This window comes from Onychostoma macrolepis, chromosome 09, assembly GCF_012432095.1.
Source record: "Onychostoma macrolepis isolate SWU-2019 chromosome 09, ASM1243209v1, whole genome shotgun sequence".
Lineage (NCBI taxonomy): Eukaryota > Metazoa > Chordata > Actinopteri > Cypriniformes > Cyprinidae > Onychostoma > Onychostoma macrolepis.
The window spans coordinates 20361535-20377480 of NC_081163.1; the positions used below are offsets into that span (position 1 = coordinate 20361535).

The window sequence follows — 15946 nt, forward strand, 5'->3', positions numbered from 1 at the left end:
AATGACATTAAGCCACTTCTTGGTTACCTTGGATGACTGGGCTTCATTCACTGGATCTGATGACAGAAGCGGCACAGAAGAGATGAAGTCATCTGCGTTCTCTTCCAGGCTGAGGACAGACAATTAATTGAATGAGCACTTTCATGAACAAATGCACTTCAAGTCTTTTTTCCTGACTGAATCTTGAAGCTGCTATATATGATAAAACAATGGTGGCTGTAGCTGTGGATGAAAATGTTCTTGTCCCTCTTTCCTGACCAAAAAAAAAAAAAATAGTATTCAGATCTTTTCAATAGTGATGAAGCATGTCTGAGAAGAGCTCTGGACACAAACCTTTTGATTTTGAGCACTGGAAATGAGCACAAAGACATTGAAAACCTTTGAGCATTTCAAAGCACCTCTCAAGCTATTCATTAGTGTTCATTCAAAGGAAATCACACAGGAAATCACAATGTTCACCCTTGAATGAAACCTTATGAACACCTCTTATGAAGTGTTTGAGGAAATGACTTGGGGTCACTTTGTGATTACTGTTGATTATGGGTTTGTGTGTGTGTGTGCGCGCATTCGGACAGCTTCCCATCAGAACGGAGCAGCCTTCCAGAGAGTCCTGACAAAATGTGTACCATTGTAAAGGTACAAATTATTTACACATTTGGCAGCTGATTTTGCCAGTGTGTCTGTTCCCCGTGAATCAAACCCATAATTTTGGTGTCTACAAATTGAGCATCTGATGTAGGCAATAGTAGTGAATTATAATTTAATCTTTGGTTCCTTTCCATAATACCTAATTTTCATATTGTATATAATTTTAACCATCAGTCACATAATGTTTCTACAGACATCTAAATTGTAAATGTGATGTTAAACTGAAAAAAAAAAAAAAAAATTTAAATTTAATTTACACATTAAGGCACTCATTTGACATATGTTTATTTTATCGTGTGACTATCAGAGCTGAACATTTGCAGGTCAGTGTACACAGCTAATCGTGCTGTCAATCTGTGGCTTGAGTACATGTGGTTACATAAGAACATGTTTCCAGGCAGACCACAGCCATATGACCCATCTGTAATTACATATCAACAGTTGACACTAGATGGCAACAGTGAGCTTTTAATCACAGGCTATATTAAGGAATGTTCTGGCCTCAATACTAGGACATGGACATGATCTGTGAAATGCTGTCAATTAGAAAAATAAAATAATTTATAATTTATTTTAAAGTAGCAACCGAAGCATCTCAGTCTAGCTTTTAGGTCACAGAAGTGCACAAATTTGTTCTACCTCTTTGGAAAAATTCTCAGTAGGTAACGTACACTACTGTTGAAAAGGGTCAGAAAGTCTGTCGTGATTACCAAGGCTGCATTTATTTGAATAAAAATACAGTAAAAACAATAATATTGCAAAATATTATTACAAACTATTCTTGCAAATTATTATTATATTACCATTTTAATATTTTAAAGTGCAAAATGTATATTTCAGGAGCCATTATTACTGTGATGGGAAAGCTGAATTATCAGCAGTCATTACTCAAGGCTTCAGTGTCACATGATCCTTCAGAAATCATTCTAATATGCTGAATTAGAGCTCAAGAAGCATCTTATTACTTTTAGTCATCAATGCTGAAACTTTTGTAACATTGTAGCATTGTATTGTTTTTCGCACAAATTCTCACACAATAATGTAAAATTCAATGTCGCAATGAAACAAAAAGGGTCAAAATAAAGGCTTGTTTTGTTTAATTTACTTATTGCAATAATTTTTGAAAATTTTTCCAAAAGTTTGGAGTGAACAGGACAGGACAGATATGGCAGGATATATTATTTGGTTTAATCCTACAAAAAAATAACAACAACAGCATAAAATATTTAATTCTAACTGTAACAAACATCTTAAACATTTGTGCTGCTTAAAATTTTTGTCCATTTATTATTTAAAAGAATAGCATTTATTTGAAATAAAAATCTTTTTAACAGTTAAAATGTATTTACTGTCCCTCTCATCAATTTATGAGTTCTTGCTGAATAAAAGGGAAAAAAAAAAACTCTTTTTTGAATGGACGTGTAAGATCATATACTGTACAAAAGAAATAAAACAAGTCCTGGCTTGTTGATGGGAGGACCAGGTGGCCCCTTTAATCTGGGTGTGCCCCAGTTTCTGCCTGCCTGCTTGTGCTCCACTGCCTCAGACTCCGTCTCAGGAGGATTACAGGCCCACAGGCTCACTCACATGGCCCTACTGTGTCTTAATCCACACACTCAAACAAAGCAATTCTTCTTTGTAGTACAATCTTCTCACTGTACTTGGAGTAGGTTTTGCGTGCTGTGGTCTCACCTGCTGGTAGAGCAGGGCAGCAGGCCGGGCTGCTTGAGCAGGTCCCAGGACTCCTGGCGCTCCGCTCTCCCACTCACTGGCAGAGAGGATGTGCTGCCCATACGCCCACGACCCATCAGTCTGCTAAGAGAAAGACAGGCATTACCACCCACCATTCACATTTTTTCATTATTAAAATATCATTTTAAATAACTATATAACAATGTAAATGTTTGTGCCCAACTGTTACAGCAAGACAAATACACTATATTGCCAAAAGTAATGGACACCCCTTCTAATGAACATGTTTGACTACTTTAGTCATTTCCATGAATACAAATCTCAATGTTCAAGCATATAATGATATTCTAGGGAATTGTGTGCTTCTAATTTTATAGCAACAGTTTGGACGGAACCCTTTTCTATTCTAACACGACACTGCCTCTGTGTATAAGGCAAGGTTAAACATTTTTTTTTTTAAAAGATTGATTCAGTCAGTGTATAAGAACTTGACTGGTCTGCAGAAAACCAAGTCCTAATCCCAGCCGAACACCTCTGGTGTGACTTTAAATGCAGACCTTGAGCCAAAAACTGTAGTACAGTCATTTTAAACACTTTCAAAACTGTTGCAACAGAGATGGAAATACAATTTTTTAAATACATGAATTATGTTTCCATCATTGTTGCCACGGTTTTGTTATTGCCTTTTTCTGTTCTAAAGAAGGGGGTGTCCCGATACTTTTGTCCATATAGTGTATGTACAAGTCATTGGGGTTTGGTGATGAGTTTTTGGCTCAAGGTCTGCATTTAAAGTCGCACCAGCACCAGAGGTGTTCAGCTTGGATTAGGACTTGGCTTTCTGCAGATCAGGCAAGTTCTTATACACTGAATGAATCAATCATTTCTTTTTGAACCTTGCCTTATACACAGAGGCAGTGTCATGTTAGAATAGAAAAGGGTTCTGTCCAAACTGTTGCCATAAAATTAGAAGCACACAATTCCCTAGAATATCATTATATGCTTTAACATTAAGGGTGTATTCACACCTGTCTTGTTTGGTTCGACTGAATCGAACTAGAGTTTGTTTGCCCCTTTGGTGCAGATCATTTGGGCAGGTGTGAATAGAGCAATCACACTCAGGTGTGGACCAAACTAGTAGAATTAGCAGACTCTCCTGGTGTGAATACACCCTAAGATTTGTACTCATAGAAATGACTAAAGTAGTCAAGCCTGTTCATTAGAAGGGGGTGTCCCAAAACTTTTGGCAATATAGTGTACATCATACCTGGTTGCTGCCTCCTGCAGGTTACAGTTCTTGTCTGGAGTCAGTCCAAGCTCATCTCTAGAATCCTAAACAAAGAGATGAATATTTACAAAACATACAAGAACTTTATGCATCATTTTCAGAGTACCTGACATAAACACGTTGAGGTTGTAAACTATGTATGTAGACATTAAATCAGACACTCTTCCTTTGAGGAAGACAAGCAGCCCGAGTGGAGATGAATATTTATATGACGTGTAAAAGGGGCCTATAAACAATGGTTGAATACCTTGAGCGCTGCCTCTGCCTGAGCTTTCAGGATGTTGCTCTTGAGTTCCTCAGGACATGTGAGCTGGTTCAGGACAGGACTACTGCCCACGCTATTCAAACTTTTCTCTGTCAGTTTCGCCACTTCCTCCTGCACACAAACCAAAGCATGTGTTCTGATTATGAATTTGTTTGCACTGTGTTTCGGTCTCTTTGCTTAAATAAACAGTCCACCCTAGTGAAAATAGTATACTTAAGTCCAATTTATTTGTATGTACTTCAGTATAACTAAATACACTGAACAAACACTTTTGTTTTTGCAAAAATATATGTTTTCGCCCTCATTTTTCATGAGCTGAACTCAAAGATCTAAGACTTTTTCTATGTACACAAAAGGCCTATTTCTCCCAAATATTGTTCACAAATCTGTCTAAATCTGTGTTAGTGAGCACTTCTCCTTTGCCGAGATACTCCATCCACCTCACAGGTGTGGCATATCAAGATGCTGATTAGACAGCATGATTATTGCACAGGTGTGCCTTAGGCTGGCCACAATAAAAGGCCACTCTAAAATGTGCAGTTTTATCACACAGCACAATGCCACAGATGTCACAAGTTTTGAGGGAGCGTGCAATTGGCATGCTGACTGCAGGAATGTCCACCAGAGCTGTTGCCCGTGAATTGAATGTTCTTTCTCTATACATATAAATTATAGATAAGAACTATAGATATAAATTGGTATACTTAAAGTCTGCTAAATTGGAACAACTAATTTTTTCCTAAATGCATTTTAGTTGTGCAAAAGCAGTGCTGAAGTTCAACTAAAGTTGTATTAAATATACTTATTTGTGCTAAAGTGGAACTATTCCAAGTATACTTAAGTACACTTTAAATATCTACACTTTTATTTAATTTTTGAAATGCAGAATTCATTCAGCATAAACTTTAAATGTATTTTGGTAACATTATAATTGCAATTCAATTACACTGTAAGAGTGTTGAACATACATTGATATTATACTAATAACAAACTGAGGTCATACTATCCCTTACTTTTAGTGACTTTAAAATGCATTGCAATGGCATTCCAAGTAAACTTGAAGTGTGCTAATGGCACAATTATTGTGTGCTTCTAATGCAATAAATTAACCTTCATAAATAAGGGCTCAGCATAAGAAATTGCCTTTTACTAACACCCCCAGCATACCAGTCAACTTAATTATCCAGAGAACATCAGTGGTACATTGGGCACAGACATTTGAACATTGGCTGAAGGAAACACTGCGGACTGGATTCGAACCCGGGTTGCTGCCACACACGTGCGCTCGCTTTACCAGATGCGCCACCAAAGCAGAGATGCGCTGTGGTAAACACTGGTTACTTTGTAGTCTTTCTATACGGTTACAAATACTACTATAAGTAAACAGTTTTTTCCCCATCAATGACAGCACAAGATGTATGGACTTAAAGACTGCGAATCACTGAAAAGTCTTAATATAGGCACAGTAAGCGGTGCGTTGAAATAAACGTGAAATGGCCTGTATAGGATAATATTAATAATTTGTTTAATAATTCATAATATTTTGACAGCCTAGAGAGCTGCAGTCCACATTTCCAAGTGCAAAATTGTCGTTGTTAGTATGGACATTAAAGAACTATTAATGGAAAAAAGTGTGTTGGTACAGGTGCACTGGAGTGTATTGGGAATATACTACTAAAGTAATAAACCTACTGATCAAGTTCAAATCCATGACTATAATGTTGTTCACATATCTTTAATTTTATAACTACTTTCTATGTGTGACCATGGATCACAAAACCAGGCATAAGGGTCAACTTTTTAAAATAAGCTTTCCATGTATGGTTTGTTACGATAGGACAATATTTGGCTAATATACAACTATTTGAAAATCTGGAAACTGAGGGTGCAAAAAAAAATCCAATTATTGAGAAAATCGCCTTTAAAGTTGTCCAAATGAAGTCCTTAGCAATGCATATCACTAATCAAAATTAAGTTTATATACATTCACGGTAGGAAATTTACAAAATATCTTCACGGAACGTGATCTTACCTTAATATCCTAATGATTTTTGGCATAAAAGAAAAATCGATAATTTTGACCCATATTATGTATTTTTGGCTATTACTACAAATATACCTGTGCTACTTATGACTGGATTTGTGCTCCAGGGTCACATATGTATGTAAAGCTGCTTTGCAACCATGAAAAATTGTGAAAAGCACTTTTTGAAGTGTGGTTAAATTATTGAAGAGGTAAAGTTCATAACTATACAAAGTTCTGCATCATTATGAATTATTATAATTATTTGCAACTCACATTTTTTTTTTTAATCTAAACTATTTCTATACTCAACAATTAGAACTGAAATAGTGTATTGTATTGTATTGTGCATTTAATCATAACAGGTCAACAAAGGATTCAGCTAAAATAAATTACTGAAGTATTACTTCAATATTTAACAAATTAAATTGTTTTATTTGCAAATTCTCCACCGTTACATTTGTGCTGTATGCAAATGTTGTGTTTGGAAACTCTGCCCTTACAGCACCTGTTAGCAGAAACATACTGGATGTTTCAATTCATACCTCACATTTTCTTTGACATGCCCAAAAATAAAGTCTCATCTTAAAAAAAAAATTACACAGCATCATCTTAAAATAATCTCATCATTCTCAGATTTGAAATACCTGGTGAGTCTTGTTGGTGAAATGCAGAGCGCATGAAAAATCTTATATTTAGGTTGATGTTAAAATCGTATTATTAAAATACTTAAGACACTTTTAAGGGGTGAAGGAACAAACAAATATCAATACAGAGAATGTGATATTGTCTCTTGTACCATAGTCTTAGGTGAGAACTCATACAGCGGCCTTGTTTACTTAATGATGTAATATTAATAATTTATCTCCACAGACTTACATTATATGGCCTTCATACAGCGACAGGACCATAAGATGAGTTGCTTCATTCATCCCTTATCGATACTAGTTGTTAGCTGAGTGAGCATGGACATGTCATTGGACTTATGAAGTGGTGTCCTCTTTCAAAGGTTCTGTCCATTTATTTTAAATGGGTATGAATGTGTGAAAATCACTTTTAACAAGTTTCAGACATGTTGTAGATGGAATTAAGAACCTAGCCAGTGTACTTTCTTAAAGATGAATGAATGAATATATGCATTTGTAAAAAGTATAGTATTTTACAAATGAATTTGTAGTACACCAAGTTTGTGCTTGACGAAATAACTACATTTAGAATGTATTTTCAGTTAGTATAAACATGTCAATCTATTTTTAGTATACTTATCATGAAATAAATATATTTTAAATAAAATTAAGTATATTTATTTTTCACTAGGGCAGGCTGAAATAATCATCAGCTCTTTATAGCATAATACCTTAAATGGCACTGAGCTGGAAAAGATATAGAGATCAATGACTGCTGTAATAGCATGAGTAATCACCTTCCCTATTCGCATTTAAATTTAAAAGTACATCCTGAGGTTAGAGTGGCACAGCAGCCAACACAATCTCTGCTCCTTGTATTTAAAGTTTATGTCAAGCTTTAATAAGATGCGGTGTGTGGAGGGGGGACATATTGCAAAAACACCATTTATAAGAAGCTTTGTTCTCCTTGTGTGTGTGTGGGGCTTCCGGATGGCTGAACTGACCTGGTTGTTCATGTTGAGGTTGACGTTTGTTCTGGCTGGAGCAGATACTGGAGTGTTTTCAATCTCTAGTTGCTTGAGCCTAGCTGCAGCCTCTGTGGATGAGAACAGATTCAGTGAGCATCATTAAACAATGAGAGGTCAGACAAGACAGATGGAAACACATCTGCATGTGCGGGGATTAAAACATGTTCACTCTGGGGATAATCACATCATACAATAGATATGAAAATACCATAACTATACAGACAATAATCAAATAATATATTAAGTAAAATAATGCAAGCTGTACTTTGTTTCATAAAAACATGTAGATGTTAATTTATTATTTTAAATAAAAAAAGATAATTAATTTAAATATGAAGAGTTCATTTGCAAAAAAACGATAAACGCCACTTAAAAAAAAAAAAAAAGAGCTGATTGCCGTGTATTATTCTTCACATATAGCGTGATCTGAACCCTAAACACGTTTTGTCAAAAAAAGTCGGTATTGTCCACTTTCAAGACATCGCGAGTTCACGTTTTACTGCAGAAGCCGACAAGCGCCCTTGTTGTTTTTGAACAGAAGCCCATTTTAGCAAATCAGCACACTGTATTCAGGTCAGGTGACAAGGCTACTTTCACTTTGAAAAGACGTGCTAGCTGAGAGGAGTTTCGTCAAAGCTGACTAAAAGTGATCGAGGATGGATAATTTCGACGAACTTGATGAACCTGCGATATCTTCTTCAGGGCAAAAAAGGAAAATAAAAGCTGAAACGTTTTCACGGAGCCTTGCAAAAGCAACACGTTACAATGGTGAGGGAAAAGCTCCCGTATTGCGTGTAATCACATCCATACAGTTTATGATCACAACAACAACAACGTTTGTCAGGCATCTACATTGTCATATGAGGAGATTACAAAGATTAAATGTGTGTTTTTTAAAACTCTAAAACATGTTTATCTGTTATCTGCTTTTGCTATAAAACAAACTTTTAATATGTAAAAGAAAACATACTTTCAATGAACTTTAATTTTGTAAATTACCTGTATTTGTTTAAGTTATTATTACTTAATCAAAACAACATAACTGCAGTTTGATTGATATTACTTGGAATTGCGCAATAAACAAACAAAAAAAAAACGTGATTTCTGAAAAAAACAAATAAATAAAAATGAACTCTTCATATATACATTTATATACTCAATATACTCTACCATTCAAAAGAAATGGTCAGTAACATTAATAAAAATGTTTTTAAAGTCTCTTATGTTCAACAAAACTGCATTTATGTGATCAAAACCAAGTAAAATCAGCACTGTTGTGAAATAGTGAAGTGAAGTGAAGTGAAGTGACATACATCCAAGTATGGTGACCCATACTCGGAATTTGTGCTCTGCATTTAACCCATCCAACGTGCACACACACACAGCAGTGAACACACACACACACACCGTGAACACACACCCGGAGCAGTGGGCAGCCATTTATGCTGCGGCGCCCGGGGAGCAGTTGGGGGTTCGGTGCCTTGCTCAAGGGCACCTACAATCCCTGCTGGCCCGAGACTCGAACTCGCAACCTTTGGATTACGAGTCCGACTCTCTAACCATTAGGCCACGACTTTATTACTTTATTAGTAAATATTATTACCATTTAAAAACAACTGTTCTCTATTTGAATATATTTTAAAATGTAATTTATTCCTGTGATGCAAAACAGTTGTGCTGCCTAATAAGTATTACATTTTTACAGGATTCTTTAATGAATCTTTGATGAAATTCCTTAAGTCATCTTTGATTCATTTAAAGCAGGGGTCACCAGACACAGTCCTGGAGGGCCAGTGTCCTGCAGAGTTCAGCTCCAACCCTGATTAAACACACCTGAAGCAGCTAATCAAGCTCATACTAGGTATACTTGAAACTTCCCTGCAGGTGTGTTGAGGCAAGTTGGAGCTATACTCTGGAGGACACCGGCCCTCCAGGATCAAGTTTGGTGACCCCTGATTTACAGCCTCCTTGCTAAATAAAAGTATTAATTTCTTAAACAAAAAAAAAAAAAATTAATTAAAAAAATCTTACTGCCTCCAAACCTTTGAATGGTAGTGTATTTGGGATTGGTACTAGCCAATACAGGTTTTATTTATTATTCTGAAGTGGAGTATTCTTGAAGCATACAATATTAGTGTTTACTTTTTACCAGTTAAAACAAACTCTTTTTCTGTGCCAGGTTACAAAAACACATGTATAACATTTATAAAGTATATTATAAAATAGTTTGGATGTAAATTTTTTTTTATAATTGTTGTGAACAAAATGTAATTATGACCAAAAAAATTATGCAAGACAAACACTGTCCAAAATTTCTGCCAGTGCATCCCACTGTGTCTGCGATGTATTAACTCACCGGTAAGAGAGAGGGTCTCCTCTGTGGCTGTGCTGGCAGTGGCATAAGCAGCACCTGGTCCCACTTCTTCTGCTGTCGCCATGGGAACTGGGGCTCGAAGAACCTCATCTACGCACGTCTCCAAGAGGTCAGTCACCAAGGGCATGCTGTGAAGGATGAAAGGGTTAATTACCATCTGTCAATTACAGGATGTAACCCTGTATACGCTGCTCAAACAGGGTCCACATTGGTAGATATATGACAAATGTGACTCACCTGGACAAAAATGCTTGAGGCCGGGCCAAGACTCAAGTTACAGCTATGCAATAGCACAGTATCACATTTCAAATATGTGACAAGTCAAACTTCAAAAAACTAAAAGATAGTGTACTCAAAAGCAGATGGGTGTTGGGGCGATGGTTGGGCAATGAATATGCATTTCTATATCCGATGTATTGCACAACCCTAACGGCATAATCAAGTCTTTACAATCAAAAGTGAGTAGAGACGGTCATTACTGAAGAACAGAAAAGGAACGGAACCATTATCTAACAGTCATATTCCAACTGACCACACACATTCCACTAGATCTAGATTAAAAGACCACACACACGCACATTAGTAATGCCTGTACTAGAATCACAAAAAGCAATGTATTCCTTCCCTTCCTGAGTAAAATGAGGGAGGGAACAGAGTCACATTCCATAAATGACTAGAATGAGATTGACTTTCAAAGAGGCTTAATAATGGACACGTCACTCCTTGCCATGCTGACTAAAACCACTTTGCACTTTCTAGTATTCAGTGTCTGTATAAACCAAGTAAAATAAAACAATTTCACCTTAAGACATGACAAAGTTTGTGATTTACAGAAATGTACAGTAAAAACCTCAAGAGAAACTGAAACATGCAATGGGGAGTTGCTTCTGTTTGTTCATTTTAATCAAACGTCTTAAAGCCATGTAAGACGCATATGTCCTTTGGTTATAGTACTGTAGACAAATCTAAAAACAGTGTATACTGCACTACACATTGTCAGCTGGATAAAAATGTTTAATTGCCCAAATAACCAAATGAGAACTCATGACAATTCAATAATCAGATCATTACGATCACACAAAGATATACTGAAATAAGATATATAATTATAATGGCACTTACCACAAACAAGGAAATGTATTTTTAGATTTATATGAAATAGTTAGGTAGGACTGTTGCCCACTTTGGTGTTTTAGTATTTATTTATAAATGTTTATTGTTAAAATAAAATAAAATCTCATGTTAATATTTAGCTTGTCCTCTTGAAAAACAAACAACATCTTTTAAAATTCATGTACATCCTTTCACTAAAAATACTTCATTTTTGAGAGTTTAATGCCCTACTTTGTACCCTATTTGTGGAAAGGTTTTAAATGTATAGTAAAGGCTATTGCACACTGAGTCAAAAATTTTCGCACGTTGAAAAATAAATACGACCTCACGTTTGTCAATCACGTTTGCACACTGCCTCCGAAACTTTCGTCAGTCATAAAAATGTTAAAAAAAAAAAAAAAAAAAAAAAAAAAATCGGACCAGGTTTTCGCATCTGTAGTAAGCATTTTGATAGGAAAGGATGACAAATCGGAAAAATACAGAAAAATACAGAAAAATACGAAAAACGCATACGGAAATTTCGGACTCAGTGTGCAAGGACCTTAAGCCTAAAAAAAATAAATAAATAAAAAATCAAGTAAAAGTGTGGTTATGATGATTAAGGCATAACTTAAATGTCAAATACATAGCCAAAATAAATGTCAACAGGATATTTCCTGGGTGACAAAGCTGGTTAAACAATGACCAAATCATTCTAATTTAAAATACAGCCACAGTGAGGATTTCAGGCTTCTCCCATGAAGGTTATCTCATCTCTCTGGCTGGTTTCAGTCTCAGAGGGGAAGGACAAAACGAGGGGAAGACTTTAGCCCAGGTAGTCTCGCTTGATCTCAGTCAGAGAATATGCCTTTTATCCTGGCGTTCCCTGGAGCTCAGTTTGTATCCGAGGAATGCGGGGGTGGAGGGGCTGTGGCAGCATCCGTGTATGAGAGGAGGTGCAGGGAGGTGCCTGTCGGTCACGCTGGTGTCAGTGATGGGATTGAGGGGGGAGTGAAGCCTGGATGGGTCAGTGGAGGAGGGGGGAGTGTTAGCATGAGGGACAGGAATACTGTCGAGTCTGATGTGCAGAAATCGAAAAAGGGTAGAGAGCAGATCACAGGACAAAACAAGAGGTAAAGGAGCTAAGGGAGCTAAATTCGAAAGCACTTTAGAAAAGGCATTTCCTGGTTATGAAATTTCACTTGGAAAACTGCACTGAATATAACATGAGTTTTGTAGTAGACTTCTCACTAGCTACCTGCCTGAGAGGCTAGATGGAGCAGATGTCCAGACTGAAAAAACTAATTTCTAAAAAAAGTTAAATGTATAAATTATTTTATCTAGAAAGGAGGCATTAATTTATTGCATGTAGGCTAAATGTCTCCTGAACCACTTCTCAACATCTTTCCTCATTGCATTCAACAATAAACATCTGAGATGTCCGATTCGCAAATGATGTTCCTTTTAATGAATTAGTTGATTCACATAATTTAACATTCAAACTACTGAGCAAATAACACAATGCAACTAAAATGTGTTTCACTTAAATCTTCTATAATTCTGTGGTGCTGATTATTGCTGCACTATTTATTTTCACGTAGCATCAATATTTTATTAAATATTTAGGTGAGGTACATTTTAGAACTACTATCATTAATTAATTTTTCAAGGATGGGAACATTCTAGAAGATTCTGTAACATTTTTTTTTTTTTTTCATGAGCACTGTTAATGATACACAAAAAGTAATGTGATTTTCATATTTAGCATTTCAAAATTCATAAAGAAACATTAAATATAAAAGCAAAACGACTTTTATAAAAATTTGATTCATGGTGTAATTAGTTTGAAACAGTTTTATTTTTATAGATTACTATTTATGAATTAGTCTTTGTGAAGCAAAATAAATTTTTACTATTAATATGAATTATTACCATTAATTATATGTTTTACTGATACCAATTAATTATTATTAATACTAATTAAAATTACAAGTAATAAATTAAAATAAAATAATTGTTACTATTATTATTAAAAAAAATAGCAAGGTCATGGGAAAGCAGATAGTAAGACATGTAAGGTGACAAGAAAAGAGGGCTGAATGATTTCAAAAGAATAAAATATACTTGAGTAGAAAATTGAAGGCAAGAAAGTATTTTTAGCCTTATTTATTATGTAAGACAGGGGGTTGTGTTTGGTTAGTGAGAATAATTAATAAAAATTAATAAGAATTAATTAACAGAAAGGGATGTTCACCTGTGTGTTGATTTCATCTTTAACTTGCCAAGGACAGGTACTAGTATTGAGACTATCTGTATTAGTTTCAGATTTGACGAAGGAGAAGACAGGACAGGACAGTCACAAAGCCAAAACCAAAACCAGAAAGTCGACCATTTCAGCTTGCTGTTATATCCCACTATTCAATTTCCCAGCTGAGATCACAGGTCTACCCCACCGATTGGGTTGGATGGTTTGGACTAGAATCAAGAACTGATGCAGATACTGATTTGCCCAGCCAAAGGAAAAAATAACTGATCCAAAGCCAATCACGAAGACTCCCTCAGAAATGCACTGATTGGTTGAAGCGATTCTATGAAGGGTTGAAAACAGGAGTGTACATACCTTGCCTTATGAAAAGGCCACTGGGGTTTCAGAACATCAGACTAGAACAAAGTTTAGACAAAACATAGCTATAACATTAAGGAACGAGGATCAAATTTTCATAAGACAGACCAACATATCCAACACTCACACGATAATCCCACCCCACCGTCTGATTTAATTTCTTTTCAATATTTCAAGTTTAAGGCAAAGCTCTGCACAGCACAATAATACCCCCAAAACAGCCTCGGGAGACAAAGCAAGATGGGAAAAAAGACAGTATGAGAGAAAGACAGGCCTTTCACGTCAAGAGAGAGTTTGTTGTGGTCAGCCCAGCAGGCGTTTTCTCCTGTGTTGAAGCAGCCATCTGCTCAATGTCAAAGCTAAACAGCACAAAGCACCTTCAGCACCAGTCACCAGCCAGCACCACAACCTCACACCAGCTCACCAACACACCAGCAGCAGCATCCAACAGCCCAAATATATCATTTATACAAATGCTGCACTCTGCCAAAGTGATGTTAACTGGCTGTGCGGGGCCCTGAAGTAACAGCAGGGAATCAGATTAACCTGCTTAGAGGTCTTATTGCATTAAAATTGTGAGAAGCTCACCTCCTCTTGTCCGATTGGCTGCCTCCAGGGCTCCTGGGGAGGGTTTCGATTTCCATAGGGCCTGGTGCAGAGGGTGGGCTGCTGACCACAGGCATACCGGACCAGGGAGACCGTGTTTGGGAGGGCTGAGAAAAAAAGCGTGTGGGATGCATTAAGGTCCTGCTAAAACTCAAAGCAAAAACAGCCTTTCCAAGCACAAATGAGCTAAATATGCAGTACATACACTAACAAATAAACTTGCTGACTCATTCATAGCAATAAACAAATGATGTGTGATCAAATGTATGCGTTAGGTTTCTTTTTATCAAGTCAAATTCATAATTAACATTTATTTATGTTATTAAAACTGCGATGTGAGGTTGTTTCAAAAGTTTTTTTCCAAGTCTCTTATGCTTACCACGGCTGCATTTAATTTGATCAAAAAATAAATAAAATTGTAATATTTGTGAAATTTAAAATAAGTGTTTTCTATTATTCTATTATTTATTGCTGGGATTGCACTCAAAAACATTTCTTATTACCAGTATGATCAGTATTATCTGTATTTTTGTATAACAGAAAGAAGGTTCTACCTTTGTTTCTAAGCTTGGGCTCACTCCGTTATTGCGGTTACTGTGGAAAGAGAAGAATAAAATGCAAGTGATATTAAAACTAATATCAGGGTTTATGAGCTACTGTTGACTGACTTCAGTAGGCAGCACAAAGACGGTCCTTATAGAGGTGACCAGAAAACATGGTCAAGTCAAACCAACACTGGATCATGGTGAGCCAAGACATTCCTGATGTTGTTTTCAGCATGTGACCAGATCTTTAAAAATGCAACGAGTAAAACAATCATACGTGTGAAGCATTATTGTATTAGTCTCAGCATGAGTCTTGAAAATTCCCCATAGATCAGCACCACAAAAGTGCCTGCACATGATGCTGTTCACGTTTGAAACTTTAACACCAGCTGCATCACAGTCTAAGTAGGGGTGCTTATGAGACTAAAGTGGAACATTCAGTCTGACAGCATGCGCTTAAGCTGACAGACTAGTGATGCATTTTGCCCCTGGAATAAGAATGAAAAAAGCAGTAGTAGTAATACTTAATGTCTTATATTACATTCAAATCTTGCTTGAAATAAATGAAAAATCATTGTTTGAAAGCATCTCTGTAAAGCAAAACAATTTTACAATGCTTGTACAACAATTCAGAAAAGCACCTCTCAATACAATACTGACTACCTTATTGGCCATTTTGGTATAAAATAAAAATGATCTAAAAAGGCTCTGGGCATTAAATCATTCATCATTTATAAACAGTCACTATACACACTACACTATATAGTAATAGTGCTACAATAACTAGTATACACTGGTATGGTAACACAACTGAGTCCATAGAAGCCCTGAAAAGCGTGTTTGTGTGCTTTCAAATGACATACTTTATGACTGATGTTGAAACAGGAAGTCACCTCATCACTATACAAGAGCCATAAGAATTCCATTGCACAATGCAGCAATGTAAAATACTTACTCTGAGGATTTGTTAGCACCTGTGGGGAAACAAAAAATAAGCATGTTATTAAGTAAGATCACAAAGCTGAGGTCACAAGAGAATTACGAGAAAGGAAATGAATCAGTGTTGGGGCTTCAAAATAGTATATGACTCAAAGCAGTAAAGCAAGTTAACTATTTGAAAAAGGAGTTGCTAAAAACAA

General features: G+C 36.1%; 1 protein-coding gene across 6 annotated transcripts in view; it reads right to left on the reverse strand.

Annotated features, from left to right (window-relative positions):
• epb41l5 (erythrocyte membrane protein band 4.1 like 5) overlaps positions 1 to 15946 on the reverse strand; it is a 51389-nt gene that overhangs the window by 5216 nt on the left and 30227 nt on the right. For 3 of the 6 annotated variants that reach the window (XM_058786930.1, XM_058786928.1, XM_058786926.1), the window contains exons 14-22: positions 15763 to 15781; positions 14817 to 14856; positions 14245 to 14369; positions 9924 to 10069; positions 7544 to 7635; positions 3873 to 4001; positions 3605 to 3669; positions 2341 to 2460; positions 28 to 109 (exon numbers count right to left, since the gene is read on the reverse strand). In XM_058786930.1, coding sequence (XP_058642913.1) covers positions 28 to 109; positions 2341 to 2460; positions 3605 to 3669; positions 3873 to 4001; positions 7544 to 7635; positions 9924 to 10069; positions 14245 to 14369; positions 14817 to 14856; positions 15763 to 15781 — 818 coding nt within the window. Of the gene's footprint in view, positions 1 to 27; positions 110 to 2340; positions 2464 to 3604; positions 3670 to 3872; positions 4002 to 7543; positions 7636 to 9923; positions 10070 to 14244; positions 14370 to 14816; positions 14857 to 15762; positions 15782 to 15946 lie in introns of all 6 variants that reach the window. The other 3 variants (XM_058786929.1, XM_058786927.1, XM_058786925.1) reach the window with 1 other exon arrangement.